Raw genomic sequence first — 16,246 nt, forward strand, 5'->3', positions numbered from 1 at the left:
CGGTTACACTGTAGTACATTATTACTACAGTTACACTGTAGTACATTTCTAACCTAATATTAGCCTACTTACTTCGACACTCATTACAGCTGCTTCAAATAAGTGTTTTAAACGGCCACATTTCCCCCAGTTTGAACATAACATTCATTACACTTTGGTTCAGCCGTTTCCATTTGAAGAGACAACCCACGCTCGCTCAGGCATGTTAAGAGAAACACGCACGTGTAGGAACACACGTTCCCACACACACACACACACACACACACCTACACACACACACACACGTTCCCACACACACACACACCACATAGGTATTCGCTATTATGAGACGACACAAGCCACAGTCTGCACCCTCAGCAGTCACACACCTTTCGTGCTGAGGTTAGACTCAGGTCTACGTGACTCCGAGCGCAGAGCATCCTGTGGGCTCAGGTCTCAGGTTTCAGGTCTGCTGTGATTCAGAGAGGACAGACATGTTGCTTCGTTTTCTTTTAATTCAATGAAGTTACAAAACTATTTACACATTTACAGGACGTTATAAGTTAAGTGATAGTTAACGTGATCGAGCGAAGATTTCCATTTCGTTCTCTTTGGCGACACCTGTGGCGATGAGCGGTAATTGGAGGCGGGATCCAAACAGTGTTGCATTTATGACACGTTAGTCAGTTTGTTCAGGCCATAGTAACCACCGCCCGAGACTGGAAGAAAAGTACTTCACACAAGAGTTGTCTGGAACCCACATTAACATGAAGAACGAGTCTATTTCGTTAGCTCCCCCCCCCACTCTCTCTGGGATGTCACCACAGACACACAGTTCATGAAACATGAAATCCTGAAAATGCAAAGGCTTCCATCGATGGGCCAGTCAGTTTACTCGGGGTGCTTTCACACTGGTGCCCCGGTACCGTTCCCGAGCACACTTGTTCTCCAAATTGACCCCAGGTCCGGACCGTTTGAGGACGTCAGAACGTTGTGTTCCGTTCCGTTCTGTGCCCGGGCACGGAACGGGGAACCGAGAACAGGGTCCACTTGAAAAGGTGGTCTGGGGAATGCTTTGGCGTGCCGCCCGGAGACGGAACACTTTGCGAATGCGAACGCCAACCGTACCGAACCACATAGACAACACACGGGCGAGGATACACTCCAGGCGTAGTTGATGACGCAAGTGCACTCTGCAAGTGTTCCGTTCCGTCCCCGAGTGGGGAAGAAATGTCGTAATGTGAAAGCTGACCAGCAGGAAGGGGGACAGAGGAGGGGGGGGGGTGGTCAATCGTGCCCGGTGCACGGAACGGAACGAAAGCAATCGTTCCCAGTGAGAAAGCACTTTCCGTCTGCGATAGTGCCTTGACAGACATTTATTTACATGAAAATCTTTGAGATTATAACTTTAATCAGCAAAGACACAGTGAACACGACGCAGGACAACACACACAGGTGAAGTTATAAAGTTATAAAATAGTTAAGTTATAAAATACACGATCAAACCAGAAGAACACTTCCTCTGGAAATCCCCATCGATATTTGAGTTTGCACTCAGACTGAACAGCTTGGTATTTTTTGCTCCTGTCTCTTTTTGGAAGAAGATCTCTGCGTTTTGGTGTCACGGAAACAGTGTTTTAGGTCACTGAAAACAGAGCTTCTGGAAACCACCAGCCGCTTCTATACGTGACGTGTGTCCGTCTGTTTGTTTGTAGCATGGGACTAGGGGGCGGGGCTATGGAAGCTAGGGATATGAAGGTGGTAGAGAGTTTGGATTTGAAGGGTGGGTAGGGGGAGTTGCTAGGGGGATGTGGGTGGTGGGGCAAGGAAGGGGGCGGGGCTAAGGAAACGAGTTGTCCGTGTGTAGCACGATGTTTGTTTGTAGCAGGATAGACCAATCAGGAGTAGCCTATGCATATGGAGAGGTGGGCGGGGGAAAACCGGCAGACCTGCAGCGCTTATACTTCAACACCTGGGTGGGATTGTGAGTTTCAAAATGGCCGTGTACGTGTGTACATGTGGACAGGGCCTGAAGACAAACGGAACCTTCCTATTATCCTTTAAATTGATCAACTTAATTCGGCTCTGGAAGACTTTCTGTCAGATGATCCAGGTTGAGACTCAGTTCTACTGGATTTCAGTCCATCAACTTTAAACACACACTTTTCCATCAGCATCACCTTGTATCATCTCTCTCCTGATTGGCCGCCACAGAATTATCTCTCTTCTGGTTGGCCGCCGCAGAATTATCTCCCTCCTGATTGGCCGCTGCATACTTCTCTCTCTCCTGATTGGCCGTGGCAGAGTTGAGCTGTATCTTGTTCTTGCTGCTGTCGGTGGAGGGCGTGGCTTGTCGGCAGCAGAGTGATGTCACGGCGCGGCGCAGCTCTTTGCGGATGTTGTCGCTGGACAGGACATAGAGGAGCGGGTTGGCGGCACTGTTGAGCGTGGATAGGCCCAGGGAGATGGTGTACGGCGTGTAGACCCGCCTCTCGAAGTGACAGGCTCCGCCCGCCAGGTGAGGGAAGGTGTGTGTGAGCGCGCGCAGCAACAGCACGCCGTGGTACGGCCCAAAGCACAGCAGGAAGAGAGCCACCACCGCCAGAACCAGGTACCTGTCAGAGATAACATCATGCAGTGTTACAGACCCAAGTACCTGTCAGAGATAACATCATGCAGTGTTACAGAACCAGGTACCTGTCAGACATAACATCATACAGTGTTACAGAACCAGGTACCTGTCAGAGATAACATCATGCAGTGTTACAGAACCAGGTACCTATCAGACATAACATCATGCAGTGTTACAGAACCAGGTACCTGTCAGAGATAACATCATGCAGTGTTACAGACCCAAGTACCTGTCAGAGATAACATCATACAGTGTTACAGAACCAGGTACCTGTCAGAGATATCATACAGTGTTACAGAACCAGGTACCTGTCAGAGATAACATCATGCAGTGTTACAGAACCAGGTACCTGTCAGACATAACATCATGCAGTGTTACAGAACCAGGTACCTGTCAGCGATAACATCATGCAGTGTTACAGAACCAGGTACCTGTCAGAGATAACATCATGCAGTGTTACAGAACCAGGTACCTGTCAGAGATAACATCATGCAGTGTTACAGAACCAGGTACCTGTCAGACATAACATCATGCAGTGTTACAGAACCAGGTACCTGTCAGAGATATCATCATGCAGTGTTACAGAACCAGGTACCTGTCAGAGAGAACATCATGCACTGTTACAGAACCAGGTACCTGTCAGACATAACATCATGCAGTGTTACAGAACCAGGTACCTGTCAGACATAACATCATGCAGTGTTACAGAACCAGGTACGTGTCAGACATAACATCATGCACTGTTACAGAACCAGGTACCTGTCAGAGATAACATCATGCAGTGTTACAGAACCATGGTACCTGTCAGACATAACATCATGCACTGTTACAGAACCATGGTACCTGTCAGACATAACATCATGCATGTGTAATAAAAGATTTTGACGCCTTAAATGATCTTAGTGAACAGGGTTCCGTACGTACTGCACGCGTCGCTTCTGGCACGGCCGCAGCCCGTCGCTGAGCCGCACGCTGGTCAGGATGCGCTGGTTGGTGAACAGCAGCAGGGCGAGCGGCAGCAGGAAGCCCACGGTGAAGCGGGCGTAGTTGAAGGCCGTCACGGTGCTGCTGCTCCGGCCCGGCTCAAAGCAGTGCTGCCCCTCGCCCTCCCGCATGCTGAAGACCGGCAGGTGGCCCAGGGCCACCACCAGCCCCACGGCTGTGGCCACGGCGAACGCCGTCCGCTGCCCGCGCCGTCCGCGGGACTCCACGGAGTACACCACGGCTACGTAGCGGTCCACGCTAATGCAGCACAGCAGGAAGATGCTGATGTACATGTTGTTGAAGAAGACGTAGCCGGTTAGCTTGCACAGGACGGAGCTCCAGGCCCAGTAGTGTCCGCGGCTCACGTACACGGCCCACAGAGGCAGCGTGCCCAGGTACATGAGGTCACACAGGGACAGGCTCAACAGGTAGACGCCCAGAACGTTCCTCCTCCTCACCTGCAGCCACAAAACACAAGCACAAAAACAAGTAATAAACTTCAACTAACTTCTTTTCTTCTTTTTTTTAGTTTATAATTAACTTCATGCTTACAACACATCCTGGGACTCTACTGGCCAAACACAGTAACCAACGAAGAGCTCTGGCAAATCACAAACAAGAACCAATTGCAACATCAAAGGCAGGAAATGAAGCTGCATTGGGCATACCCTGAGGAAACCGCAATGGAAATAAGTCTTACGACTTCATTGTGATATCCTGATGAATTATTTTATATTGTTTGTTTATTGTATTTATTAATTTGTCAAATAAATTCAATCAATCAACCACCCTACAACAAGACCATATGGCTGTTACACACCAAGAGCGATGTGAATATACAACACAAAATTGCGATGTGAATTTTGACCCACCTGTCAATCACAGCAACTGATTTATTTATTTATCTCAGGTTTATTTAACAGGGACAATGCACATTAATAATACATAAAATGTAAATGCGCCAGAGTTAGCCAGAAGGCTATTTTACATCTGCTGTCCCTGGATTGGTCTTAAGAGGTCACCATAAAAAGATTTAAAAAAAAAGGTAAAACTATAATGAAAAACATCCAAACATTTACGTTTAAAAGATACAGTCTAGGAATATAGCATAAGAGCTATTATAAAAAAAATGTTAATAGACAGACTGTGTTCTATTTCACTGTTGTGCGCATTGCGTATTACCTTGCTAATAGTAAGTCTCATCATTTTTTTGTCATGTATCTTGATTGTTTAGACACTAGGATTTTCTTTTAATTTCTGTATTTGATATGTACTGTGTGCGCACAGGACTCTGTGTGCCCAGGGACTACAGATGCAAATTAGCTTTTAGCTATTTCTGGTGCAATATATTTATTGTGTACTGTCCCTGCTCAAATAAACAATAAAGATAAAGATAAAGAAAGATAAAATGAGGATAGTATAGGACGAATCAGCGTGATATCACTTGCCAACAAGAAATACGGAACCCCGCGGCAGTTAATAGTATGAGTTGTGCCAAACAAACGTTAATATCTCAAAAACTATACATCACATCGCATATATTTTCACATTCTGAGTGAGAATTAGCCCAAGAGATGTATAATATATGCATGTCGTGTTAAAGTTGTGTGAACTGTCGCAGTTTTTAAAATGTAAACGGTTAGCTGGCTAGAGTCGGACACTCAAGCCTCGCGCCACTTGGGCTCCAAAGGGTTCCATTGCCGTTGCCACCCAGTGACGCGGTTTGGTTACCAAAATGCTGCTCGGCTGATCCCTCGTATTGCAGTTAAACGAGACAGCAGTCAGCAACAAGCAACAAAAAGATTCAGCCTAGCTAAACAAATAGCAATCTATCACATGACAGACAAACACACAAATAGCACAGAAGTTAGTAGACATAGCAGGAAGACAACATTGCAACAAGCAACAAACAGACAAGACATGTCAGCCTAACTAGACAAATGGCACTCTATCAGACCACATGACAAACACAGCACAATGAGCACAGACAGGCAGAGGAGAGCAGAGATGACAGCATCATAATTAAAGTCCCTGGAAACCAGAAATATTTTTTTTATTATTTAGCATTTTGAGTTCATCACATCACAGGAACCTATGTTAATAAGCCACCAGCCAAATTTGAACGATGACATCGCAAAGTATATAAATTTAGGTTTGACAGTCATGGCAAAAGTCATGAGAATCAATTGGATTTTAGACTGTATTTTCTCCCGTGCACTGTGTGGGCGTGTCCCGTCTGCAGCAGGTCTCCTCCGAGAGAGAGAGGGAAACGGAGAGAGAGAGAAGGAAAGAGAGATGGAGTGTGTGAGTGTGTGTGTGTGTGTTCGCGCGTTGCTCGGTGCATAGCCTACTGACAGAGAGGAAGAGATCTCTGCCGCTGCGAGTGCACAGCGTGTCAGTGTGTGTGTGCGCGCGTGCGCGCATGCGTCTGTGTGATTTGATTAAATCTCATGATGTGATAAGATCATGCATTTTAGCACCGCGCGCACCGCTCTCTTCAATGAGGAAATGGAAATGCAGACCTTGTAGAAAAGTGTCGATTTTTGGGGTTAGGGTTGAAAGTAATGTCAACTACTTTCTGAGGCACACAATTACTCACATAAGACCCTAAATTTAATATAAGGTTTTTGTGGATTTTGGTTTCCAGGGACAAGTACTTTAATGTTGACAGAGCTGAATATTGCTTATCCACTTCTTTAAGTTATACTTAAATGAAGCGTATGTTTTCAAATCTCTGATGTGTTTTGGAATTAAGTTCCACTCCCGAGCAGCTTTAATTGAAAACGCAGATTGGCTAAAAGCACTTTTCTTCTTAACGGGATAATGCAGTCCCCTCTCACTGCACTCTGTGTAGATTTATATATGGTTGATCCAGTGTTTACAAACTGTCTCAGTACAGGTGGAACCAGTTCATGCAAAATCTTGTACATAAGACAGACATCTTGTACATCTTGTACACGTCGGACGCAAATTTCTGAAAAATCGACCGTGGTCCAAAAAAATAAACCCCACAATAACGCTCAGGAAAACTTCGCCGTTGGTATGCACGGTTGCATTGACTGATATAGGTTTGAAAAATATTATTGACATGCAAATTAATCGCACTGAAAATCACACTCCTGCTGTGTAAGGACCTTTAACCTGAACCCACAGGGGAAAAGAAAGGCAGGAAGACCCAGAAACAGCTGGAGAAGGTCTGTGGATGTAGAACGCAAGGAACTAGGAGCATCTTGGAAGGGAGCAGAGCAGTCCGCCCAACACCGAACCAGCTGAAGAAAGTTCATGAATGACGTCCCCAAGTAAGTACCTGTAAACAGGTGAGGCAGAGTGTCAGTAGGTTGGCGGGCACACCCACCGCCAGCACCACGCTGTACATCAGCACCACCGGCACCTGGGCATCCTTGTATGGCGGCACGCATATGTCCAAACTCCCGTTCGTATCCGAACTCCCGTTCTGCAGATCTGAGAAACTCTGAGTCACTGTCGGCTCATGCATTCTGTCTGCAGGGTGAAGAACAAACATCAGCTTTAAAAATTGTGGTGCAGGTTAAAAGAAATCTGAATTTACATTTTGGGCTCATGATTAGTATGAAAATACTACACTTATGACATCATCGATGACCTCATAGTTGTAGTGACATCATTAATGACCTCATAGGTGCAGTGACATCATCGATGACCTCACAGTGGGGCGACACCGATCACGGTGGTCAGGTCACAGGTTATTTTCTATGGTATCTTTCTTGGTGCGGCTGATTAATGGTCCTTTATTCCGGGGGAGTGAGTTTAACCAACTCTCTCGCTATCACTCAAAACTCACGAGGACTCACAGATAAATGCAAGATAAATAAGCATTCTTTTGCATTTTTCAAAACAAGAATTTGTATTATTTATGTTAACTAGATACATAGGCTAAATAAGAAACATGTCGGTTTTCCAAAAGAATGAACCACCCTGTTATCTTGTTTTGCGAATGACCTGGCTGCATTTCACCACCAAGCCACCACGCGTGGTAATAATAACTAGGCCTCCTCTTGATCATGCGTGTTCTACTACTACAACCCATGTAGGGCAGGAAGAAGCCACCAGGTGCCACCACCTGCTGGCTAAATCAGCCAACTAACAGTCATTTTAGTAGTAGTGTATAGCTACCATGCTACCATGTCTCTCATTAGTCAAATTCAATGGTTGTATTTTATCAGATGAAAATAAGTAAATTATATCATGGTGTATCATATATCAGTAGGTGGTGATGTGGGGGGCGAGTGAGAAAAGGAGCAAATATTGATGGTTAAGAGTACCGTAAATTCCGGACTATAAGCCGCGGCTTTTTTCCCGTTTTTTGGCCTTTTTTGCCCCCTGCGGCTTAAATAACGGTGCGTCTTATCTATGGATTTTTCCAGCAAACGGCCACTCGGGAACCTCCAAAATCTATGGATGTTGGTATGAGGCAGAACGAGAGCAAGACAGACATTATGAGAGCGAGACCCTGATTGGATGATGTTGCAAAAAATGTGCCTCGCGACCTGATTGGAGCACTGTGCCACTACTCTCTCTCAGCCACTACGGTAAAACACCCTCCCTCCTCCCTCGCTCCGGGGGGAAAAAGGCAGCGATTGAGCTTGAAAGACAGTCTGAATGAAATTGAATGTAACATTCCCAATTCTATGTATTACATTCTAAAAAACTAACAGCAACATTTTGGAAGGCTAAGCCACACAACTAGCTCGTTGTAATCTAACATCATGCTTCAAAAGATGGAGAACTGGCTGTGTTACGACGATGGCGGCGATTGAGCCTGAAAGTCATGTCTGAGACAGTAGCGAGACAGGAACAACAACAGCAGCAGCAGCAAAGGATCATGCACAAACCCGAGACGAAAGGGACTGTCCGTCAGGGCGCGGACGACTGTGTGTCAGCAACTCCCTCCCGACTACCAGGAGAAAATTACAAACTTCGGCGAATTCACACAAAGAAAGATCAAGGAATATTCCATCGGACCGGAGCAGATCATAAATATGGATGAAGTGCCTTTGACGTTCGACCTGCCTCTCACTAGGACTGTTAACAAGAAAGGTGAATCGTCCATCACGTTGAGAACCACAGGTCACGAGAGAACGAATTTCACTTGTGTTCTTGGCTGCACAGCAGCTCCCGCCGATGGTGATTTTTAAGCATCTCACAATGTATGATTTTGTCTGGGGATTAGTGACCTGACTTTTGTTTTGTTGAAATGTTAATAAATGGGAGCTTCCCCAAACAGCCATCTCTTTCCCGACAATCCCCTCTGTGCACGAAGCCTTACATATGGTAATTAAACATCAAAACACCCGCGGCTTATAGACCGATGCGGCTTATAGAAGAAAAAAATAGTCACCTTTGAAGGTGCGTCTTATAGACCGGTGCGCCTTATAGTCCGGAATTTACGGTAATAGCTTTTGCACACCAAGTCCGTATTTTCGTCCGAAATTGACGCACGAAAAATAAAAAGAATGCGACCTCATTTGTGTCATTCATCATTGACACACCGAGTCCGACAATTACGTCCGTCATTTAAGTTTTCGGACGAGGTTCGATTTTCTGCGTTTTTCGCATCAGTCAATAGATTTTTGCGAGCTGGGACCCGTCTGTGTTTTCAGATGACAGATTAAAAAACACGCATACGAAAACAATCGGACTGTGTGTGCAAAGACCTTAAGACTGAATGAAGACCTCACAACAGTCTAATCCTAATGTTAATTTAAAATGAGATATTCCTCTAAATCTGGCTTCAAACTGCCACAATTTGAGTTTTTTTTTTGCGAGGTCGCCGCAAAATCTTTTGGGCGCGGCCGATTTTGGGGACCCCCATAGAGCTCAGATTATCTCAGACCCTGTCCACGTTTCATGAAAGGCCACCCAGTATCTCTGTAATCCTGCTGACAGTGGCACCAAAAACATAACCTCCTTAGCAAGAGGTCCGAACCAATATCTCTCCGTGCCACTATCCCCCCAAAACACGTACCGTTGTCCCAAACTTTGTCAACTTCGCCAACTTTGGCGCTATGTTACGCCCGCTTCCCACCTAGCTACCATAACAGGGCTGATATGTGCGTATTCGTCTGGATGTCTCGTTTTCGTTAATAGCAGAAGCTCTTGCTCTAGCTTAAACATCCATCGATTTTTTTCGGGTAGCTAAAGCCTCAGCTGATGTTTACTATATTTGTAAAACGGTTAATAAACATCTTGTGAAGCAGCAAGCTTGTGAATAAACGATGAACTTGAAAAATAAAGTAATATCCGCACACTGAATATGCTCGCAGGTCCGTTTATTGAGGTTTTGATCAAAGGATCTTCATCATACTGATTATTTTTCTGATTCATTCAATTCTGGTGAAGATCCCTTGATTGAAACGTCAATAAACTGACCTGAGAGCATATTCTGTGTGTGTGGAGATTACTTTATTTTTCAAGTTCATCAGTTTGAGCACGACCATAAAAACAAGACTGCTACAGTTTAAGTAGACTAGCTAACGAGCTGACAGGAAGAGGCCTCCCTCGCCTGGCTGGTAGCCAATCACAGACCTCCTGACATGAATAATGAATCAGCTGTTAGCCAATCACAGCAGGAGCCAGGACTGAGTCCATACAGTCTGGATCAGACAGAGAGAGAGAGAGAGAGAGAGAGAGAGCAGAGAAGACACCAGCTTTCTTCTCTCCCTCCCCTCTGTCTGTCTCTCTGTGTCTCTCTCTCTCTATTGTGTTCCAGATGCAGACCAGGTCACTGTGTCTCCTTCCATTAGTGACGGATGTCGCACGCCCTTTTCACACTGTTAGTCATGCAGCACCAGGCTGTTTCTGAGCTGAACATCTTCTTATAGAATCTAACCCAGATACAGTCAATCACTTGACTGTAGTCAGAGATGGGCAGTATTTTAAATACATGTATTTAAAATACGTATTTCAAATACATTTGTGTATTTTGTCATTTGTATTTGGCTGGACCGAGAAAAATAAGATGTAATTTGTATCAAGATACTTTCAGACCTTGTATTTTGTGTATTTTAAATACATAAAATACTTTTTTCTTTAATTTTATGTTATTTTATTCTCAAATTGACACATTCTTACCATTGACACAGGTTTAAACTGTGGAAGAAAGAAATGTAGCCTTGTGTTGGTGGAAATTCCCCCAGAGATAAATTACTAATATAAATTGATGATTAGATATTGCATGCACTGGCCTATCTGCAAATGAAACGGTTTACTGCATATTCAAACCAGTGTATCATATTGTATGTATCAAGACACAACTAATTATCTTCTTAATTAAAATTGGCAAAGTGGGTGGCAGTGTGTGTGGCGGCAGTGTGGGTCATGATTGTGATGTCATCAGTGATGTCACTCGATCAATTGTGATGTCATCAGTGATGTCACTCGAGCCAGTGATTGCTCAACTGTGATGTTACTCAGGCAGTTGTGATGTCATCAGTGATGTCACTCGAGCAACTCTGATGTAGTATGAGCCGATGGCGCACATTTGCACGATGGCACCAAGATGGGTGGGCGGTGTCTGTCTGTCTGTCAGTCATGATTTTGGGAGCCCGTGGAGCCGGCGATTTCCATAACTGCAGCCATGGCGCATCATCTCCAGGGATACTGTTATGATGTCAGATATCTATAGGGCTAACATGGTCAAAGTTCCAAAGCTTGAGGTTAACATGTAGAAATGCTGCCTGTAAGTCAAAAGCCCTCACAGAAGGTGATTAACAGCTGAAGTGAGGGAGAAATTAGCTGTGCTGAAAAACAGCTAAAACTGAAATAACTGTAATGTGTTAAAGGGTACACAATAGGGTTGTGCGATGTCACCTAAATAACCATCGCGATGGTTCCACAGTGAAACATCGCGATAGACGTTGGCATCGTCGTTGACGGGGGGTGGGGTTAATTAATGATTTATGAAGTCCATGCAGTGCCGTTTGGCTGCACCACTGCAATGTACGTTCACGTTTACAACAGGACAGCTGAGCTGTACATGTCATGAGAGACCAGCGGGCTTGGATAGGCTACTACTACAGCACAGAGCCAGGCCACTCAAATAGTAGGCTATCACTACCAGCAATATTGAAAGGCCCAAAACAATCAAACGTTAACATTACAGATCGTGACCAACAACGTGTGTGTTTAATTTAACTAGCTGGGAGAAAAGGGGCAGAATTACTGGTGGCTAACGTTAGATTTGTGTGGGCTCAGTTTTGAAACCTAACATTGGGTTACGTTAAGGAGAGATAGAAACACAGCAGCAGGCAGCCTACACAGTATGTAATGGAGAGAGTTCCCGGAAACAGGCGAGTTGAATTCACAGTTGAAGACTTGTAACATTACTCACATTGGGTTGAAAACAGGAAAGAACGTGAAGTTTCTTCTTTCTTAACATTTTCACAACACAACCGACTTCTGCTTATCTTCTCTTCCTCTCCGCTTTACCACTTCTCTGAACTGGGGATAAGGTACGCTTTGCCGCTTGTTTAATGCCGCCTGTGCGTCCCCCGTGTGTCGCGGTTGAGTGGAGATAGCCTTTTTTATTATTAAATCTGCCATATTTTAATTCGAACAGATAATCACGATGGTCTGATGTAGAAGTGTCAGAGGTCGATGGGGGTCGGCCCATCGACGATGGTCGATGCCATCGTCCATGGTGCCAACCCTAGTACACAAAGGAGAATACTGTCACAGAGGACTAAGAGATGATTTACCATCTAAGGAAACCAGAAAATCTCACATTTGATAAGCTGGAATCAGAGAATTAGGACATTTTACTTACAGAAATGGCTCAAAATGATGAACAGATGATCAAAATAGGCAATTAATGTAATATTTGGCAATGGATTGATGGATTGACTAATTGTTGCAGCTCTTTATCAGTTTTTATAAAATGTATTTTTATGTATTTTCAAAATACGTTTTTGTATCTCAAATACATTTTTCAGACGAGTATTTTGTATTTGTATTGTGATACATTTTTTGAGCAAGTATTTGTAATTTGTATCAAAATACTTTATGATGTATTTTCGCCCATCTCTGACTGTAGTTAGGGCTGGTCAATATCTGGGAATATGGTGATATGCAACTAGATATGGTCTTAGATATTGGATGTGGTAATATGGTGACATGAGACTAGATATGGTCTTAGATGTTGTTTGATATGGTAATATGGTGATATGAGACCAGATGTTGGATATGGGGACATGAGACTAGATATGGTCTTAGATGTTGGATATGGTGATATCGCATAGGTGTCCTGCTGCATTTAATCTGAAGCCAAACAAACAATCTGAATAAATCTGCTGCTCATGAAATATTCATCCTTCCTTTGTTTACAGAGAACTGTGGTGAGAACTTTCATTTCCTCTTAAATAAGTCCAATATAGAGCTCAACAGTCACGTGACTTTTTGTGACGTCATTTGCCCCAAGAAGTAAGTTCCGCCTTCATTTTCTCCATAGACATTTCGATAAATAACTTATATAACGAGTTTTAAGACTGGAACCAAGCCAACCAGTCTTCCGGAGAATTGCGAGTGACCATAAAACATTCGGTTTAAGCAAGAACAAAAAATACTATTGAGCTCTATACTAGCGTTAAAGTTATAAAGATGATTTATTTACAGAAAACAAAAGTCCACACGCATCCAAATCAGTCCCCTATTCTCCTAGTTAAGCAACTGACCCTGAACAAGAGACCAAGGCAAGCTTTTATAACCTCTGACCTACAGGTCATCCCAGGACACTGTGCCTGCAGTGCACAGTGCCCCTTAACTATTGGAGGAGTAATAACAGACTTTATCTTATTTGACTACAGAACCAATTAATCAATTACCAGCTAATTAAACATCCATCTGAAGAGTCTCTCACTCTCTTCTATAGTGATGCTATAGCCTACAGGCAAGGAACTATAGGAATATTATTGGAATACCATAGGACACAAATATGTTGTTAGGTTTGTCCAGATCGTAGATTCAGATTCAAGAACTGTTCAGACAACAGTTCATCTCCCTCTCCGGTCACATCATCTGCAAATTCAACCTGGACTTCCATTGCTACACTGACGATACCCAGATCTACATCAGCACAAAATCCATTCAGCACCCCGCCCTCGCCCACATTGAAACCTGCATATCTGCAATAAAAAAAACCTGGCTGACCCACAACTTCCTCAAACTTAACAGTGACAAAACAGAACTTCTTCTCATCGGCACCAAATCCACACTCAGCAAAACCGGACCCATCACACTCACCATCGATGACTCAACCATCACCCCCCCCCCCCCCTGGCTCACAACCTTGGTTTCATTATGGACCCCACCCTCTCTTTCGATCCCCATGTCAGCTCCATCATCAAGACCTCATACTGCCTCTCCCCCCCCCTGCTGCTGAATCCCTCATCCATGCCTTTGTCTACTGCAACTCCCTCCTCACCGGCATCGCTCCCTCCATAGACTCCCCATCAACTTCAAATGACTCCTCCTCACCTTCAAAGCCCTCCACAGCCAGCCCCCCCCCCCCCCCCCCCCCCTTATCTGACTGACCTCCTCTTCCCCCATCACCCCTCCCGAACCCTCCGATCCTGTTCCACTGTTGCCCTCACCATCCCACCATCCAAACTCAAAAGCTTTGGTCACCGAGCATTCTCCAGAGCAGCACCCCGCCTTTGGAACTCCCTCCCCCACAGACTGTCAGAGACTCACCCTCACTCTCCACTTTCAAATCCTGACTAAAAACCTACCTGTTCTCCCAAGCCTACAACCTCCCCTACCCTTAACCACCTCCTCCACCTCCTCCACCCCCCTTTCCCCTCTCCCCTGTCCCTCACACACGCTGTTTTCCTTATATCCCTGATTAGTAGGGGTGTCACGATATTTCGTCGCACGATATATCGCGATATCGAAACGTCACGATATGCGTATCGTCAGAAAAAAATGATATCGTAAATTATTATTATTATTATTATTTTGCTCCTGAATAATAATAGAACAAATTTAGCAGAATCAACACGCATGAGTGAGGGGGTAGACTACTACTGGCATGGCAAAACAGCTCAAGGGGTACATAAGATTACATAAGTTTAGGGACCATTGAGCATGAGTTATTTAAGAAATAGGTTGTATACTTTATTTTTCTTTCACCATGCAACAAACATTTAGTTTGTGACAGTGTGACACATTCTATTGCAAGAGAAGCAATATCTTCCATGTTGTTTTATAGTTATTATAATAACAATTTCCAAAAACAGCATTTGTTTTGTATTTTGTGTATTTCAAATGAAAGACTATTTTTCCAGTATTTTCCCAGGGCTCCCTTGAAAAGAGGCTTCGATTTCAACGGGACTCACATGGTTAAATAAATGATAAATAAATACATACAAATGATTTACTTTTGTTAAAAAGAATATTGTTAAAATATCGTATCGTATCGTTATCGTGAACCCAATATCGTGTATCGTATCGTATCGTGAAATTAGTGTATCGTGACACCCCTACTGATTAGACATGTTAATAGCTATTTGTATCTGTTGCCTGTTGCCTGTTGCTTGTTTCTATTTTTCTTGTTTTCTGTTGACTCCTACTGTAAGAGTCTTTGGGTCTTTGAAAAGCTCTATATAAATCAAATTAATTATTATTATTATTTGTCCCCAATGTGGCAAATCTCTTGTGCAATCGGTTTTGCAATAGAGGGAGAGCACACAAACACATAGAACATACACAGGTCAATCTCTAACCGTCTGATTAAACAGGTTAATTAACGGGTCTAATGAATCAAATTAAGTGGTTTAATTAATCTAATTAAAGGGTTTAATTAGTGAGCTGAATGAGGCGACTCACCGCGGCTGTGGGCACATGTCTGCCCGGCTCCTCCTCGTGCAGCACAGTGAAGTGAAGTCAACATCCTGCAGAAGACACTCCAGGCTGCACCACGTCACGTGACCCGGATAGGAGACCTGTCTGTCTACAAGCCTGCATGTCTGTCTGTGACCACATCACATGACCCAGATACTACAACCACTGAAGAGGAAGTAAAGTGTCTGTAAATAAAAACAACATGTCGATCTCAATGGGACTTACCTGGTTAAATAAAGGATAAAAAAAAAACATATTTGTTGAAACAAACAGAAAAGCTTTAAACAGACATGAGCAATCTATTTGAAAGTACAACTGTTTGATTACAACTGTTTGATTTCATTTGTTAGATAGATAGGTAGATAGATAGATAATGAGACAGACAGACAGAGACAGACATTCAGACAGAGAGACAGGCAGACAGGCAGGCAGACAGAGAGACAGGCAGACAGACAGAGAGACAGGCAGACAGACAGAGAGACAGACAGGCAGACAGAGACAGACATTCAGACAGAAAGACAGACAGGCAGACAGACATTCAGACAGACAGACAGACAGGCAGACAGACATTCAGACAGACAGACAGAGAGACAGACAGGCAGACAGAGACAGACATTCAGACAGAGAGACAGACAGACAGACAGGCAGGCAGACAGACAGGCAGACAGACAGAGAGACAGACAGACATTCAGACAGACATTCAGACAGACAGAGAGACAGACAGACATTCAGACAGAGAGACAGACAGGCAAAAAAAATCAAAGTACATGTGGAGAC

The 16,246-nt window shown here is 44.1% G+C and overlaps 1 protein-coding gene across 1 annotated transcript; it reads right to left on the reverse strand.

Moving 5' to 3' along the window:
* Positions 1–491: 491 nt before the first annotated feature.
* gpr132b (G protein-coupled receptor 132b) lies at positions 492–15,488 on the reverse strand. Its single transcript, XM_083642505.1, has 4 exons — positions 15,455–15,488; positions 6,903–7,096; positions 3,536–4,053; positions 492–2,594 (listed from the first exon to the last, which is right to left on the reverse strand). The coding sequence occupies exons 2-4, from the start codon at positions 7,089–7,091 to the stop codon at positions 2,156–2,158; spliced, it is 1,146 nt and encodes a 381-aa protein (XP_083498631.1). The 5' UTR covers positions 7,092–7,096; positions 15,455–15,488; the 3' UTR covers positions 492–2,155.
* Positions 15,489–16,246: the final 758 nt, after the last annotated feature.

This window comes from Poromitra crassiceps (genome assembly GCF_964638095.1).
Source record: "Poromitra crassiceps genome assembly, chromosome: 9".
Lineage (NCBI taxonomy): Eukaryota > Metazoa > Chordata > Actinopteri > Beryciformes > Melamphaidae > Poromitra > Poromitra crassiceps.